General features: G+C 43.0%; 1 protein-coding gene across 5 annotated transcripts in view; it reads left to right on the top strand.

Annotated features, from left to right (window-relative positions):
- Nucleotides 1-16,840, top strand: part of TMTC1 (transmembrane O-mannosyltransferase targeting cadherins 1) — a 179,670-nt gene that overhangs the window by 149,881 nt on the left and 12,949 nt on the right. For all 5 annotated transcript variants that reach the window (XM_073321270.1, XM_073321264.1, XM_073321263.1 and 2 more), the window contains 3 exons: nt 412-555; nt 8,217-8,325; nt 15,913-16,015. In XM_073321270.1, coding sequence (XP_073177371.1) covers nt 412-555; nt 8,217-8,325; nt 15,913-16,015 — 356 coding nt within the window. The remainder of the gene's footprint in view (nt 1-411; nt 556-8,216; nt 8,326-15,912; nt 16,016-16,840) is intronic.

Below are 16,840 nucleotides of genomic sequence, written 5' to 3'. Positions count from 1 at the left end.
AAAAATGTCAAAAAAAATGCAAATGAAAAATTTTGACCAACTATAACCACTCTGTCTTTTGCTAGGAGGACAAGCTATATAATAAACATCCTCCTTCACCCCAGCTGCCGGGAGAGCTGTAAAAATAGGTCTTATTTGCATTTTTCTCTGGAGGCTGAGCACATTTTCCCTCCATCCTTTCTTTAGAACGACTATCTTGCACATGGTGTCTTTGCTTCAAGACTCCCAACTCTTTCTCAGCTGCTGCAGGGGAGGAGAAATACGTCAGCATTGATCAGAAGTTTATTTCACTTACAGAAAGGAGAATAACTGCAGTAGCCTCGTCTGGTATTGGGAAAAGAGAGTATTAAAGCTGATAGCTTTGTTTGGCAGTATCTGAATTACTATGATTTGAAATGTCCCCTTTCCCAGATTGTACCCTCGTCATGCGAGTGCCCTGAACAACCTCGGCACGTTGACCAAAGACTTGGTGGAAGCAAAGGAATACTACAGAAGAGCTCTTCAGTTAAACCCACAGCATAATCGCGCTCTCTTCAATCTTGGAAATCTGCTCAAGTAAGTTTAACATTGAGGTCTAACAGCTTCGATAAAATTAAAATACTCCCCCCTCCTTGCCCTACTGCCCTGTTACAGCAGCAGATTGTCTACTCAGTGGTAATGAAGAGTGATGTTAAGCTCTCACCAGGACCTCTTTGGGTTTTAGGGCAGAGGTGCTGGTTGTTTTTTGGTTCTGATGTGCTATTTGTTACTTTTTTGCTAGCTGCGAGTTTACTTTTTGGGAAGACACACCACTTTGGCTCAGACAATCTTGCAAAGAAGCTAGCCAAAGAAAGAAAGTTAGCAACATTAGGCCAGATCCTTAGCTCCATTAAGATGCCTTTCCACCAGCCTGCTGGCCTGCAGGTGCTCAAAACCAAGTGCCTCCATCCATAGGCAGGGATCCTCTGGTGACACAGAGGGACAGTAGTGATATGTATGTCACTCCGTTCCCCCACTCCCATCCTTGTGGTCAGCAAGTTGTGGGGCTCATGACTGGCGAGAGGGGGCATGGTTAGGACGTCGGCTGCTGGGGCAGCTCAGTAGGGCTATCAGCTGCTTGTACAACTTAATACAGCCCTTAGGCTGCTCTAAATTGCACCAGGGAACTGGGGATCCAAAATCAAGGGAGCGAAGTTGGCTTAAGGCCACCTGCTGAGTTGCACCAAATGCTCCTCAGCTCAGAGTCTGGCCCCTTGTTATTTTTTACATTCGATCATAGGCTAGGAACAAAGAGGACAACACTAAAAATCTTTTGCTAATATAGTAATATCAGTTAATGGTTCGACTCCTTTCTAACAGCATTTCTGTGCCAGCAGACGCTCTCGTGTAGCTGTTGTTTATGCTAGTAGAAAAGTGCTTTTGTCAGTATAGCTTGTGGCACGTGGGGAACCGGTATAAGCTATTATTTAGTATAAATAATATAATAGTAATATTTAGTATAAATAATATAATAGTATAAACTATTATAAAGCATTGGTTTTTCCCCCATGTAAGCTGCATCTGCAGTACGAGGGTTTGCCTGTATAGCTATGCCAGCAACCCTTTTCTAGTGTAGACCTGGCCTTAGTATTGGGTTGGTTACAAAACAACATTATCTTACCACAACGTATTTTAGCTGTACTGTTCTAAATGTTGCTTTGAATAAGGCTCCGTATCAAAGGTAACAAAAGGCTACAGTACTTAAATTCTGCCTTGTACCGGCTACACATTATTGGTAACGGAGAATTCACCATGATAACCTTACCCTGGGGCGGGGGGGCAACCTGAGTCTGAGAAGGAGCCAGAATTTACCAATGTACATTGCCAAAGAGCCACAGTAATATGTCAGCAGCCCCCCATCAGCTCCCCCAGCGCCCAGGTCCCAGCGCCTCCTGCCCACCGGCAGTCCCGCTGATCAACGCCTCCCCCTCCCGATCAGCTGTTTTGTGGCGTGCAGGAAGCTTTGCGGGGGAGGAGCGAGGGCATGGCAGGCTCAGGGGAGGGGGTGGGAAGGGGTGGAGTGGGGGCAGGGCCTGTGGCAGAGCCAGGGGTTGAGCAGTGAGCACCCCCCGGCACATTGGAAAGTTGGCGCCCGTAGCTCCAGTCCCGGAGTCGGTGCCTATACAAGGAGCCGCATGTTAACTTCTGAGGAGCCGCATGTGGCTCCGGAGCCACAGGTTGGCCACCCCTGACCTTACCAGTCAGTACTACTGGTTTGGACTAATATGTGAAGAACAAGGCATTCCTGAGAAATAAAAGAGTAGGTCAATATTGTATAGAACCATTGAAAACACAAATTTGATCCAAAAGGCAAAAAGAGTTCTTGCATTATTCATTACAGTTGGCTGAAGTGCTCCTGAACTTCTCTGATCCCCAGTTGGTGAGGACCATTCCGAAACATCCTAACATAGAGAAGTGCAGATCAGCCTCTAAGATCAAGGGGGTGCATAAAGCCACATTTGCCCCCCACCCTCAAATGCCCTAAGTCAGCCCATTATCTCCTATATCCTGACCAAGTTATAACATGGGTAATTACATTCTTTCTGTTGTGGTTCATGTCCCCTCTTAAAAACCATTGCACAATGAGGCTGTTAAACAGGCTCTGTGTTCCATCCCAAAGGCAGCTGCTTTAAAGCAGTGGCTGTGTGAGTTCTGTAAGTGTTTTTGAATCCTTCAGGTTAAGAAGCGCTAAAAAAAAACAATTATTACTAAGACCACAGCTTTAGAGCTATTGCAACCTGTAATAAAGTTGAACTTAGATACACAGCCTGATTCTCTGTTGCCTTGCACGAAGTATAGACCTCTGAACCTGCGCAAAATGCATACAAAACTCTGCCACTGGTGTAATGGAGAACTCCGATTTGATAACATTTTCTGCCCACTTTGCACAGGCATAAATGACTACACCAGGGAAAATCAGTGGAGAACCAGGCCTGCAGTATTTAAAACATATCCGTTAATAGTCTTATTTACACTAGGACATTGGAAAAATTATTCTGAGGGACGTCAGAGTCAAATTCTGCAGAGTTTCGTATGTTTATATCTACTTATTTTGGAGGAAGCCTGCTGTGCACTTCATTAGATTGCACTACCACTGGAGTTTCGAGAAAAGGAAACTTCAGTATTTTGGAGAAATGAATTTGCTGTTAACATGTACGAATCTGCCTCTCCTTCCCCTTTGGAAATAACCTGTCTATCCAGACAGCTGTTCCCAGTGATCTGGGCTTGAGTAAATTTGTTTTGGAATCCACAAGATGGAATCTTTTGGTTTTTTAGAGTAGTCCCATTTTAAAAAAACTTTCCATTTCCCGTTTTGGCCACAGTACTGACAGCAAGGGGCCAGAAGATGAATTTTCACAGGAAGCACTACATGATAACAATGAGTTAATGAACCCCTGGCTTTGTTTACATACTCTGAAAGAAACTTGAATGGCATCATTTTCTTGCCTTGTATAAATATCAGACAAAGGATAGCTAAACCGTGCAAACAGCTTTCTCAGTAAAAAAGCAATCACTAATAGACTCACTTCAAATGAAAAATCACATCCCCATCCTTTTGTAGCCCATGATCGTCATGGCTCAGAATGCCTCTCCCTTTGAGCTTAATATTTCTTTTAAAGCTCTGCATCATGGAGATATCTAACTCATGTCTATATATTCAGAACTGGTGAGATTTAACTTGCAAAAACAGAGTAATATGGAGTATTCATACCAGAATTTCTCATACAGATTTTTTGAAGAATTCCGTTAAAAAAAGATATAACAGTTTGTAAATATATAGGAGAAGTGAATACGCATGAACACACATACATGTGCACACATAACCCTGAGTTTGTTACTGCAGGAAGAATAGGAGAGAATGTCCTTTTTGCTGTATCCCTTCAAATGTAAGGATATATAACAGGCAGTACGGCACCTCTGTCTAATAAAAACTTCCATACTCTGTGCACTGTAAGTATGTTATGGCTACACTTTCAAAGAAAAGATTGAATGCCTCGAGGCCTGTTAACTGAAATCTAGAGCTTATTCCTAGGTCAGACTACACAGTACATAGAGGAGCATGCAAGATGTCTAGTACAGTTATTGCAATGATTTAGCCCAGGTTTACCAAGACCACCTATCCTGAGGAGGGAGAGATGTCAGTCTGCCCTCTCTTCTGAACTTCTCAGATTCAGACTGTGGGCCATAGGTGTGAATGTGCTGAAATAGCCCTGTGTGTTTGTCTGAACGGGGCAGAGGGTATCATGGATAAGTTAAATTCATCAGAAACTTTGCATGATTAATAGCTTTTGGAGATTAAAACATTTCCCCTTCCCACCAAACGATCAAACCGAATGCTGCTATATCTTAGGGACATCAGTCCAGAGTTTGGGTAGAGTCTTTGATTTGAAACTCTACATTGTACTGACAGTATAAGCATGCTTCTTGAACCAAATCATATATATATAACTTGTTGACCACAGTACTGTGTACATAGTTTTACCCCTTTCAGAAAAATGTAGCTATTTTAAAACTGGAAACAGGAAGATTCTGTATTGTAGATGGATGCCAAAGGAGTAAGTTGTCCGTATTCATTTTAACACACATTGTCCAATTTGTTTAGATATTTATTTACAGATAAGCGTAGCTAGAGACAGTAGATGTCTTTTGCTTATGATGCTAAACCAAGATCTTTTCTCCTGGCTTTTGGTAGCTATCCAAGTAGAAGTTAAAAGACTCCATGGCATTTTGTTTGTGAGAAGAGGATAACTCCTGTGGCTTGGCTGATATATTTTCTATTGAGGAAAACTCTGTTAAGGTTGTGTGTGAGCCACTACTGAGTGCACAGTGGACCCAGTGTTTGTGCAGACATTGTTCTACCAGTATCTAATGCTTTACTTTATGAAGTCATTTGGGATATTTTGAAAGTAAAAGGTGCTACAGAAAATCAAATCCTATGCTATTCTTTTCTCTGCCTGTGAAATTTATCCCACTACAGAGACCCCTCACAAGGCCCTATGAATCACTTAAGCTCCATGTTATGGGTTTAAGTGGTACCTCGGCCTCTGTGTAGGATGAATTTCACCCTCTCTGTATAGCAGTGAAGGTGTCCATTCATCTGGCTTTTGCCATGATAGATAACGAATGCATAGAAAATAAGCATATAAAAAAATCCTCCCTTTGCACCATACAATATGAGTTTAAACAAATCGTTTTTAAAATGAAAAAAACCCATACGGTCTCCATCCTGCAAGATGCTGAGCACTTTGGCTCTGATCCAGAAAAGCATTTCAACACATCATTAACTTTCTACTTATGTGCTTAAAGTTAAGAATGTGTAAATGCTTGGCTACATCGGGGCCAGAGTACTCTGCATCGTGCAGGGTTGCGCCCTGTTAGAGGTTGTTGTATCTGTTCTTTTCATATAATTTGGTCTGTCACAACAAAAAGATTCCGTAATCTTTTCCCCCTTCCCTTTAAGGAGACACATTGTTCTGGGATCAAACAAAAACGGCTATTCAGAAAAAAAGAGTCATTAAGAGTGCATGCTTGTGGTTAATGGGGACTTTTACTGCTGTCGAGTGGATCACTTAATCCTTTTATTTCTGTATCTGGCATTTCCTACATTCCTGCCAAACCGTTGATAACTTTACAAAGCAGACGTCTGTTTTCAATTTATATAAATGTGTCACAAAACTCCAGCCAAAGAATCCAAAAGTTTTCTGAATTGACAAACTACCTAGCCTTTAATTAGTAAGGGGGAAAGTGGTTCTGTATTTGTTTTTGCTTATTTGGGTAATTTAGATTGAGTACCACTGTAAGAAGGAAAAGACTAGCCCAACTGTTTTTACTTAACTTAAAGCACAGGGAAAATATTCTTTCAGTTATATAACTAGAAAGGAGAAAAAATCTGAAAAGCCACAAATACTATCAGCTGAAATTTTCACCTTATAAACAAGATCTGATTTCTTGGCCTTGTCGCCCAGATGAAATCCAAGGCAAAGGCTGCAACTTTTCACATATATCCCATGCTTCAGAGTCCTTTGTTTCTTTTCAAAGGCTACAATGTTCATATTACTTTGTGCACCCAACACAAAGAAAGCTTGTTGGCTCAGTCCAAATAAACATCCATAGCCACTCACCCAGGGAAGCTGCTCCCTTTTCCAAGGCGAGAAATACAGTAAGCCCTTCCACTGCAATGGGAGCTTACCACATTAGGCTTTCCACAACCATCTCTGGCCATGCCCTTCCTAGGAGCAGAGTCAGGGACTCTCCCCAGCCCAGCAATGGTCAAGATGCTTGGGAATGGAGTTAGTGATACTGGGCTGTCAAAAACATGAAAATATATTCCACTTAAAATGTATACTATGCCTATATAACACATTTTTATCTAAAGGATCTCAAAGCACAAACAGCTTTAAGGTTCGTAAAGCCCTTATGGAGTATGTAAGTTTTATTATCCCCATTTTGTGGATGGGGGAAGCAGAAGCAGAGAGAGGTTTCCCATAAGTGACCTTTTCCAGGTGAGTCAGTGATAGACACGGGAATAGATCCCAAGCGTCCTGACTAGCAGCCCACTGTTCTAAACCCTAGACATTTCTTCCCATAAGGCAAGTGACTTCCTAATGGCTTCTGTGGGAGAGTTCCATGTCAGGGGTAGGGCATTGTGCTCTGATGAAATTTTCATTAGCTTGCCTTTGACTTATATCTAACTCGTGACCAGTCAGAGTTTCATAGATTTGTCCTCTTTATAGACTCCAGAATTAAAGACAAATGTGGCTGGAGTTCCATAATTTTATAAACCATTATGTTTGTATTTTTGCAAGGGGAGAATATGGCATGTACTGATTACTATGTAGACAGTGTGAAATGTTTTCATGCCATGTAGAATACTGCAGAGTTCACTTGTATGCATTACGACTTATCTGTTTTGCCTTCATCTGAAGCATCAGATAATGGCCACCACTGTAGCCAGACTACCACAGTAATGGAGCCAAAGGTCTAATCCGTTCAGGAACAAGTACTCCTTTTCTTTCTGTTGGCTCCAAACTCCCTTATATGAGAATAACCTGCATCAGGGAGAGGACATGCTTTTAGTTGAAACTCTCAGAAGTTCCATGATTATTTTTGTCTGTAGTGGGCAGATTTTCTGCTCCCACAGAAGAAACCAGAGGTTGGGTTCCCTTAACCTAAAGATCTTGAGAGATACACATGATGTAAAGGATATTTGAGTGGATGCCTCTTGCCTCTCCTCTACCACATGGCCTTATTGGCTTATTGGCCTTCATAGAGCTGACTCCTGAAGAGTTAAAGTTGTGTTTCGCGTGGCTTCCCCAATCATGGCTGGTTCTAGAACCTTCCCTGACTACTCCACCTAAAACCGCCTTCTCTCTTTATAACATGGAAGGGGAAACCGCACAAATTACCAAAGCATCATGCTGTATTTTGGTTTACTCCACACCTGTCAAAAGAGGAATAACCAGAGGAGCTCAGCCAGCTTTCATGCCCCTCCCTGCCAACAGAGCTGGAATGCTGCAAAAGTTGCCAGTGAACGGCTGCTGCAGAGATGAGACCCCACATTACCATTTCTTAAAGGGATTCTCTTATCTCTTCTCAAATCACTCTGAGAGTTTCCTGGTAGGTTTGTCCAGCTGATGTCAGCAATTACTGTGAAAACAGGTCCCACTATAGGCAACGTGTTGCAGGGGAGGAGGGCATGCGGGGTCATGTGCCTTCATTTTTGCTGCTCACACAGACTGAGCATGCTCAGTAACGTCTTGTGAAGTTACTGCCCTCATTCTGCCCTTTCCCTTGCTCCCCCCAATGGCACATATTGGTCATCTCCCCTGCCTCCCCCCACCCCAAATATATAGAGAAGTGCTGTAGATGGAGAAGAATCTTTGTGTTGAACTTGTATATTTCACAGCAAGCTCTAGAAATCCATACAAGGAATCTGCAGGTGCCAAGGTACAAACTTACCATGTATCCGATAACTTCAGTTCTTGACTTTTCCTCCTCCCGCTGACAGAGAGGCTATGGAATTTTATACTGCCTCAGGAGATTCTGGTTACCTAGACTGTGGATAGAAGGCCAGAGTTAATTAGTTAGCCTTTGTTGAAAAGAACAAGACAGGGACTTTGAAGTCTTTTTGAAGTATTTAATCGATAGGTGACGTAAACATGTTGTTAAAAGAACTTTGTTTCTTTTATGACTTGCAGGTCCCAAGGGAAGAAAGAGGAAGCTGTGTTCTTATTGAGAGATTCCATAAAATATGGTCCAGAGTTTGCCGATGCTTACTCAAGTCTTGCTTCCCTGTTGGCTGAACAGGTAACCAGTAACATTTACACTTGGGTAGCTCATTCCTTCTATGCACGATGCATTGATGTTACCTTTTGACATGCCTAATTTTTGTCTGAATACAATAAAAACTCTCTCACCAATACATGAGAACAGCCATTCTGGGTCGGACCGATGGTCCATCCAGCCCAGCATCCTGTCTTCTGATGGTGGTCAATGCCAGATACTTCAGAGGGAAAGAACAGAACAGGGCAATTTCAAGTGATCCATCCTCTGTCATCCTGTCCCACATTCTGGCAGCTGAAGGTTTAGGGACATCCAAAGCATGGGGTTGCATCCCTGACCTGTCCCATCCCTATCATATATCTGTTTTTAAAAATGTAATTCTGTGAATATCTGGGTATGACAGCTGGTGTATTTTAAAATAAATTGCTTCAGAATGGCAAACCCACTTTGAGATAGTAATTTGATGGAGCTGATTTGAGGTTATGTTAGTACATTGTGAACTCTTTTAATGTAATCGGAAAGCTTTTCAAGTTATTGAAGCTATAGAGAAATCATGATCTATTACATAGCGCACCTAGAGTGTGATAATAGGCAAACTATACAATACATTACATACAAAAAACACAGTGTTTAAAAGAACATTATTAAGGGTGCAAAGTCAAGCACTGAAAAGTTAGGAAGTGCCAGAATTAAGCTTGCTTGGGCAATCTTAATTTGGTCCCCCTTCTTCATATGCATTATGATTCAGTCTTTAATTATGTGATCGCGTACTGTTTTTACACAAGACCACTGCCTCACTCAATGTGCAGGATGGATAGTCTTCACTTAATGCACAGTTGTTCAGTGTTTTGTTTTCTCCTCAATATGTGGTTCTAGGCCTGCTTACTGCACATTGTTCAAACCCCACTCTGAAGACAGAAATTATTAATTTCCTCCTGGGCTTTTCTGCTGCGCTTATCACTATAATATCTGAGTGTTTCACAAATATTTACTTTATTTTCAAAATACTCCTGTGACATGAGTGGGTTTTATCCCCATTTTACAGATGGGGAGCTGAGGCACAAAGAGATTAAGGTCAAAAGTATCCAGTAATTTTGGGTGCCGAATTTGAGACATTCAGGACCTGATTTTTTAGAGAACATAGCATCACATAGCACTTTGTATGTTGAAAATGCAGCTCTCATTGATTTCACTTGCAACTGAGAGTGCTCAGCGGTTCTGCAAATCAGATCCCAGGATCTTAAGTTGGACTCTCCGAAAATGAGAACACGCAATCAGTGTCCACCTGTGAAAAGTTGGGTTTCAGTGACTTTAGCATCACATATGAACTCTGTGGCAGAGACAGGACTAGAATCTAATTCCCAAGGCAGCATTCAACTGCCTTAACCATGAGACTGTCCTTTCTCTTCCTACAATCCCCTGCCTCATTCACTACACACCTTCCAACTTCTGCAACAAATAAGGCAAGGGTCCAACAGACGACAATTTCCTTCTCTCTACAGTCCTCATTCATCCCTAGGGCATGTCCATCCTGTGCACTGAATAAAGCAGGGGTCCTGTGGAAAAAGTAGCTTGTGACCATGCAATTAAAGACTGTACCATAAAGCGTACAGAAAAGGAGGCCGAATGATTAGAAGTACTGGTCATAAGGTTGTCAGGACAATTAAACAATATAGTGTTGTAAGGCCGTATGTCCAAAGGAAATGTCCTTAGCTGTAGTTCCCTTGACTTAGAAATGCAAAGTCCACTAATAATGGATCTACTCCACACACAGTTTGTCCATCCTCTTGTGGGTTGTTGACTAAGTGGAGGAAAAAAAAGATGGTCTGTACCGTTTCCCCAGATGGTAACAACTTCCTTTAGCTTTTTAACACCTCCACATTTCAAACCACACAAGATTAATAGTTGACTCTGCAGTCCTTGTACTGCGTACCGCTTACAGAAACAGACCTGTTGACTTCCATGGGACTGCTCATTCAAGTAAGTTCTATTCCACATGATTAAGGGCTGCAGAGTCAGACCCTAACTGTGCAAAGCTCCTTGAGGAATACAGTACAGGAAATTCTGCCAGCATTGGCCTGATGATATATGTGTTGGGAAGGAGAAATTAGAACTCATTTTTCAGTTGCAGTCTGATTTCTTCCTTTTAAAGAAATGTATTATTTGTAGTTCTTAAAAGGAATTAAGTTCATGGCCTTTGTTCTTTCTATTTGGAGCATAATTTGGAACACACATTTTTGCATTGTTGGATACTTTTAACACACAATATGCAAAACTTATCCCAGTAACAATTTTTTTTTAAAAAAAACGGTGTCTAGCTGTGAGGGAGGGAGTATTACAAGAATTTTATCTCGCACATGTCTGAAAAGGGGGTTGGAGTTACTAGAAGTTGCACACTTAATTAGCTCTCATGAAATAACCATGCTTCTGACAAACTACTGTCTCTGAGGTGGTGCGTGATGGCTAAAGAAGGCAAGAGCAGGTGGGAGTGACACAGTGAGATGGCATCTTGATTGCCTTGGTCCTACACAGTATGTTCCCCAGTAATTTGAGAGCTATGAATTTGAAATAGGCCTGAAAGTTACTTTGCTCCTGGAGTTGTAAAAGATGCTCTTAAGAAGAAAGTCTCATGCTCAAGGGATTTAGTACAGACTGCTGTAATTCAATGTCTTCTAGTCCCTTACAAGGTGACTTTCAAACCAGAGCAGGCTCAACAGGAGAACACTTACACAACACACAGTTTCACTTGGTCAAAGCTTCCTATGTTCCCTTTGCTGTTTATGAAGATATTTGCACCATTAAGCAAAGATGCCTCTCTCACTGAGAGCCCAACTCCTCCCCCTGCTTGGTCTCAGTTGCAGCTGGTTGTTTGTGCCATGCTAATATGTTGCCATGGAAACGGTTGTGATCTCAAAGTGTGATATCACCAGTTTTACAGTGATGTAACTCTACTGCCTTCACTGGAGTTTGTGCTGATTTACTCCGGTCTCCGCAGGATTGCCAACTCACCTAGTTTTATCCTGCGACTCATGATATTTGATGTTTCTTCTTCAGACTTCAGCTTCCGGAGTCAAGTTGTTTTGTGAGAATCTCCACTTTTTTCTTTTTCACAAGGAGATTTCTAGCCCTTGTGGTTGCAGAGAAAAGCCAGAAAATGTGACCTGAACTCACCCTACAGGCTGAGAAGGCAAATTAAAAGCTCCCAGAAATGTTGTGTTTAAATCTCATAAAAATCTTGACGAATTCATCAATCCGTCGGCGTACAGAGTATCTATACTGAAGCACTGCAGCAGTGCAGTTGTGTGCTGTAGCGTTTTAAGGGTAGACAAGTCCTAACAGAGGATTTTCTCCGAAAGCTGCCCTTTGTTTTAGTTAAGAATTCATGATGCTAACTGTACTTCTTATTTTCCCTGGTAGAATACAAGGGGGTGGTAATTCCATATAGGGATATGCAAACTGAACATGTTTAAAAATGTTTCTGTGTGTTATCACACCCTATCTTTTTTGCTGGTAAATGTGAAAGCACTTAACTATGACAGCCATTTGCTTTCATCAAGTCATATTTTTTCAAATGCCATTAATTTCAGCTTCCCATTTCTTAAATGAATATGAAGAGACGAGCTGGTGCATTTAAAAAAAATGTGTGGGCCATATTCTGCTCTCCGTTACACCACTCTAGATCCAGAGTAAGTCCAGTGAATAAGCTCTGGGATTCACTGGTGTAACGACTGAGAGGAGAATTTGAATCTGTGTCAAGAAGCAAAAACATTCTGGTCCACTCCAGGTATTAGGAAATTCCGCTGTGAGAAGATACTACAGCCAACATTTTCCAGTGCCCAACTTGGCACTCTACAGCGGCCTCATTCTGAAAAGTCCTGAGCACCCAGAATCAGGCTCCTTTTAGAGTGTGTCAACTGGGGCACCCAAAAAGGCTGGTCACTTTTGAGTATCTTGGTTTAAAGATCCTTGTAACAAAGCATAATCAGTTATTTGCAAATATATATTATATAATTGATTGGGACTAAAGTGGTGCAGTGGGTTAATAGCCTTTTGCTATTTTAAACTTAGATTCAAATCCTGGTTGTGAAAATCCCTCTTGGTGGTCTCACAAGATTATCAAACAGCTGATCTCATTTGGGAGTCTCAGGAAGAGGCCCTGGTCTGTCATTGCAGGGTTGTTCCAGATTTTTAAGGTGCAGGAACAGCAACAGAGCGGGTGGCAGAAATTTGCACAACATCTATCTGCACCATGTTTGGCTCTCACCATTAAAATGCTTCCCTTTCACAAGCATTAAATAATATCACCCACAGCAAATGTATGAACTGAGAGGGGAGAGAAAAAACAGTAATTCTTTAACACTCTTATGTATGAGCAAGCAGGTAGTTTTCTCATACCAGCTGGACTGTGGGAAGTGGGAAACCTGATAACTGCTATTCGATCAGAATTAAAGACCTTATTCTCCTCATAGTGTCTGGCTGCATACTCATGAAATTCACACTAGAATCATAGAATATCAGGGTTGGAAGGGACCCCAGAAGGTCATCTAGTCCAACCCCCTGCTCGAAGCAGGACCAATTCCCAGTTAAATCATCCCAGCCAGGGCTTTGTCAAGCCTGACCTTAAAAACCTCTAAGGAAGGAGATTCTACCACCTCCCTAGGTAACGCATTCCAGTGTTTCACCACCCTCTTAGTGAAAAAGTTTTTCCTAATATCCAATCTAAACCTCCCCCACTGCAACTTGAGACCATTACTCCTCGTTCTGTCATCTGCTACCATTGAGAACACTCTAGAGCCATCCTCTTTGGAACCCCCTTTCAGGTAGTTGAAAGCAGCTATCAAATCCCCCCTCATTCTTCTCTTCTGCAGGCTAAACAATCCCAGCTCCCTCAGCCTCTCCTCATAAGTCATATGTTCCAGACCCCTAATCATTTTTGTTGCCCTTCGCTGGACTCTCTCCAATTTATCCACATCCTTCTTGTAGTGTGGGGCCCAAAACTGGACACAGTACTCCAGATGAGGCCTCACCAATGTCGAATAGAGGGGAACGATCACGTCCCTCGATCTGCTCGCTATGCCCCTACTTATACATCCCAAAATGCCATTGGCCTTCTTGGCAACAAGGGCACACTGCTGACTCATATCCAGCTTCTCGTCCACTGTCACCCCTAGGTCCTTTTCCGCAGAACTGCTGCCTAGCCATTCGGTCCCTAGTCTGTAGCTGTGCATTGGGTTCTTCCGTCCTAAGTGCAGGACCCTGCACTTATCCTTATTGAACCTCATCAGATTTCTTTTGGCCCAATCCTCCAATTTGTCTAGGTCCTTCTGTATCCTATCCCTCCCCTCCAGCGTATCTACCACTCCTCCCAGTTTAGTATCATCCGCAAATTTGCTGAGAGTGCAATCCACACCATCCTCCAGATCATTTATGAAGATATTGAACAAAACCAGCCCCAGGACCGACCCTTGGGGCACTCCACTTGATACCGGCTGCCAACTAGACATGGAGCCATTGATCACTACCTGTTGAGCCCGACAATCTAGCCAGCTTTCTACCCACCTTATAGTGCATTCATCCAGCCCATACTTCCTTAACTTGCTGACAAGAATACTGTGGGAGATCATGTCAAAAGCTTTGCTAAAGTCAAGAAACAATACATCCACTGCTTTCCCTTCATCCACAGAACCAGTAATCTCATCATAAAAGGCGATTAGATTAGTCAGGCATGACCTTCCCTTGGTGAATCCATGCTGGCTGTTCCTGATCACTTTCCTCTCATGCAAGTGCTTCAGGATTGATTCTTTGAGAACCTGCTCCATGATTCACTAGCTAGAAGGTGGGTAACAGCGTGCCTTTCGTACGCAGGGTGTCGCCAGGTGCATTACAAAACAAAGAATTATAGCGTGATCTTCCGGAAGTGCTGAACACCCACAGATCCCATTGAAATCTATGGGGAGCTGCAAATGCTCCTTTGGGCTCATTTGATCCTGTTAATGTAGTGCAGGGGTGTACAGACAAGATAGCAGCATGTATTCAACAATAACTTAGAGCAGCCTTAGGGTGTGTCTACCTACAATAGAGGCTGCAGCCGCGCAGCTACGGTGCTCTAGTTGTGCCACTATAGTCCAGACACTCCCTGCGTCGATGGAAGGTTTTTTTCAGTTGATGTAGGTAGTCTGACTCTCCTCGAGGCAGTAGCTAGGTCATTGGAAACATTCTTCCATCAATCTAGCTGCATTTACCGTGGGGGTTAGGTCAACCTCACTACATCACACAGGGTGTGAATTGTTTCATAGCCCTGAGCAATGTAGCTAGAGCGACTTACATTTTAGATATAGACCATGCCTTAGACCAGTGATACTCAGACTGCAACTCACCAGCTACAAGTGGCTCTTTAATGTGTCTCCTGTGGCTCTTTGCAACACATGATATTAAAACACTGTGTGATTTAATTGTTAACCGGTCTAAGTTATTAACCAATCAGGGTGCTTTTACTATATTATTAACCAATTAAGTTATCAACTTGCACTAAATTATTCACTTATTTGCTGTGAGAATTCTATATATAAAAACTAAATATTTCCCCTGCCCTGCTGTTGAAATATGAATTGTACTGTAATAAATTAATTCACACTATTGTGGCTCTTTGGGGTAATGTTGATTGCTAATTTGTCTCCTGAGCCACTGGGGTCTGCATATCACTGCCTTACACCTTGGAACCCATTTTATTCAACAATCCACACCAGGTACTGCAGGGGCATGTGCAGGAATTTAAATTAGAATACTTTTGGAGGGGCACGTTAAACACACACAAATGAAAGTTTCACATGCCCAACCCCCATTTCTCTGGAGGCCTCTGGCGGCGAGGAGGCAGCCACTCCCCCTGCAGCCCAGGGAAGGGAGGAAGCAGCAGGGTGGCTGGCTGCAGGGTCGTCCCCACAACCCTACAGCTGCAGCCTGCAGCTTCTCCTTCCCTGCTGCTGGAGTCCCAGTGTTGCTGCCTGCTTTGCAGATGTCTGCTGAGTAAGTCAGGGGCTGGCGGCAGAGGAAACACCGGGGACTCCAACAGCAGGGAAGGAGAAGCTGCAGCTGTCGGGGGAGGAGGAGCTCTGCTGGCAGCCAGATGCCCTGTTGCTTCCTCCCTCCCCGGGGCTGCAGGAACACACAGGGGTGGTGCCCCTGCTCCCCCCCCCACCCCCGCCCCCACTTTGTGCATGCCCCTGACACCAGGACAACCACTCAGGGCTGGAACTGAGTGAATAATTGCTGTTTGGCAACATTTACCAGCAACTGTGACACAGTTACCACAGCTATCTCCTGTTGTTAATGTATGGGGAAGTGGAGGTAATTGCTAGTACCCCTGTGAGGTAACAGTTGGCAAACATTGACTCTGTGAGTGAAATCCTAGCCCCACTGAAGTCAATGGAGTAACTCCCATTGATTTTAATAGGGAACAAGAGTTCACCCTATGTGCACAGCCCCTGAATACCGAGATGAAATGACATGGACTGTTGAAGTTGTGTGTGATGATAACAAGGCATTTCCATGAAATATCTGTATGCAGTAACAAAGCTGGTGTTACCACGAATAACAAATCTTCTTTTGTTTAAGGAACAATTTAAAGAAGCCCAGGAGGTTTATCAGGCTGGGATAGAGAATTGTCCAGAGAGCTCTGATCTGCATAATAACTATGGTGTTTTCTTAGTTGATACTGGTAAGTGAGATGGAGCTAGCAGATTTATGTTGCTGGCTTATTTGCTGTCTTGAGTGGGTCTGGTTTATTTAGTAGTGTATTTTTTAAAGATTGTCAAGGGCTCCCAGAGCAGAGGATGGACACACTTACATTGTAGCTTGTAAAACTCCTAATAAATACAGACTGTCCCTGCTCTCTTGAGACTGACCACAATGCTGAGGTTTGAAGAGATTTGTAACAAATGCTAACACTGTACAGCAGTGATTCTCAGTGTGTTTCCTGCCACATTTGTCTCGCCATACCAGTGCCTGCAGCTATATTCTCAAGGATGAGCAATGCATCACACAGTGGCCTGACGATCCTGTGATAATTTCCCCAGGAACACATGACCACTCAAAGCCACAGAGAGACAGACAGACACACCCATGTCACTTTTGTGGCTGTTTGTGACTCTGCTCAGTGACAAAGAAGCTGAATGCCACTGCTTTAAAATAAACAAAGCTTTGACACTACCATCATTTGGCAAAACAAAAACTTACGACTCTTGTGGAGAGAATGGATTTCTCAGCGGATTGGTAATGGGATACAGAGCCTTTCACTTCTATGCTATTGGTTCAAATCCAGCTTCCATGGCCCCGGGCAGTTCCTGGCATCCACATAATAAAAATCACCACCCCAACTGGCACCTTTTATTGGCAGTTTTAGAAGCAAGTCCAAGTTTTGACAGACACAGAAACTACCCTCTCGCTACCAGAGGTGGTCCCTGCAGAACTGGGTTGAGACATTGATGAAGTACTGCAGACATAGCCGATACCCATTCTGTGCTTCAGGCTATGCTGTTTTCAC

The sequence above is a fragment of the Lepidochelys kempii genome, chromosome 1 (genome assembly GCF_965140265.1).
Source record: "Lepidochelys kempii isolate rLepKem1 chromosome 1, rLepKem1.hap2, whole genome shotgun sequence".
NCBI classification, from domain to species: Eukaryota; Metazoa; Chordata; order Testudines; family Cheloniidae; genus Lepidochelys; species Lepidochelys kempii.
The sequence above is the reverse complement of the archived record's forward strand: the minus strand, read 5'-3'. Positions and strand labels throughout refer to the sequence as shown.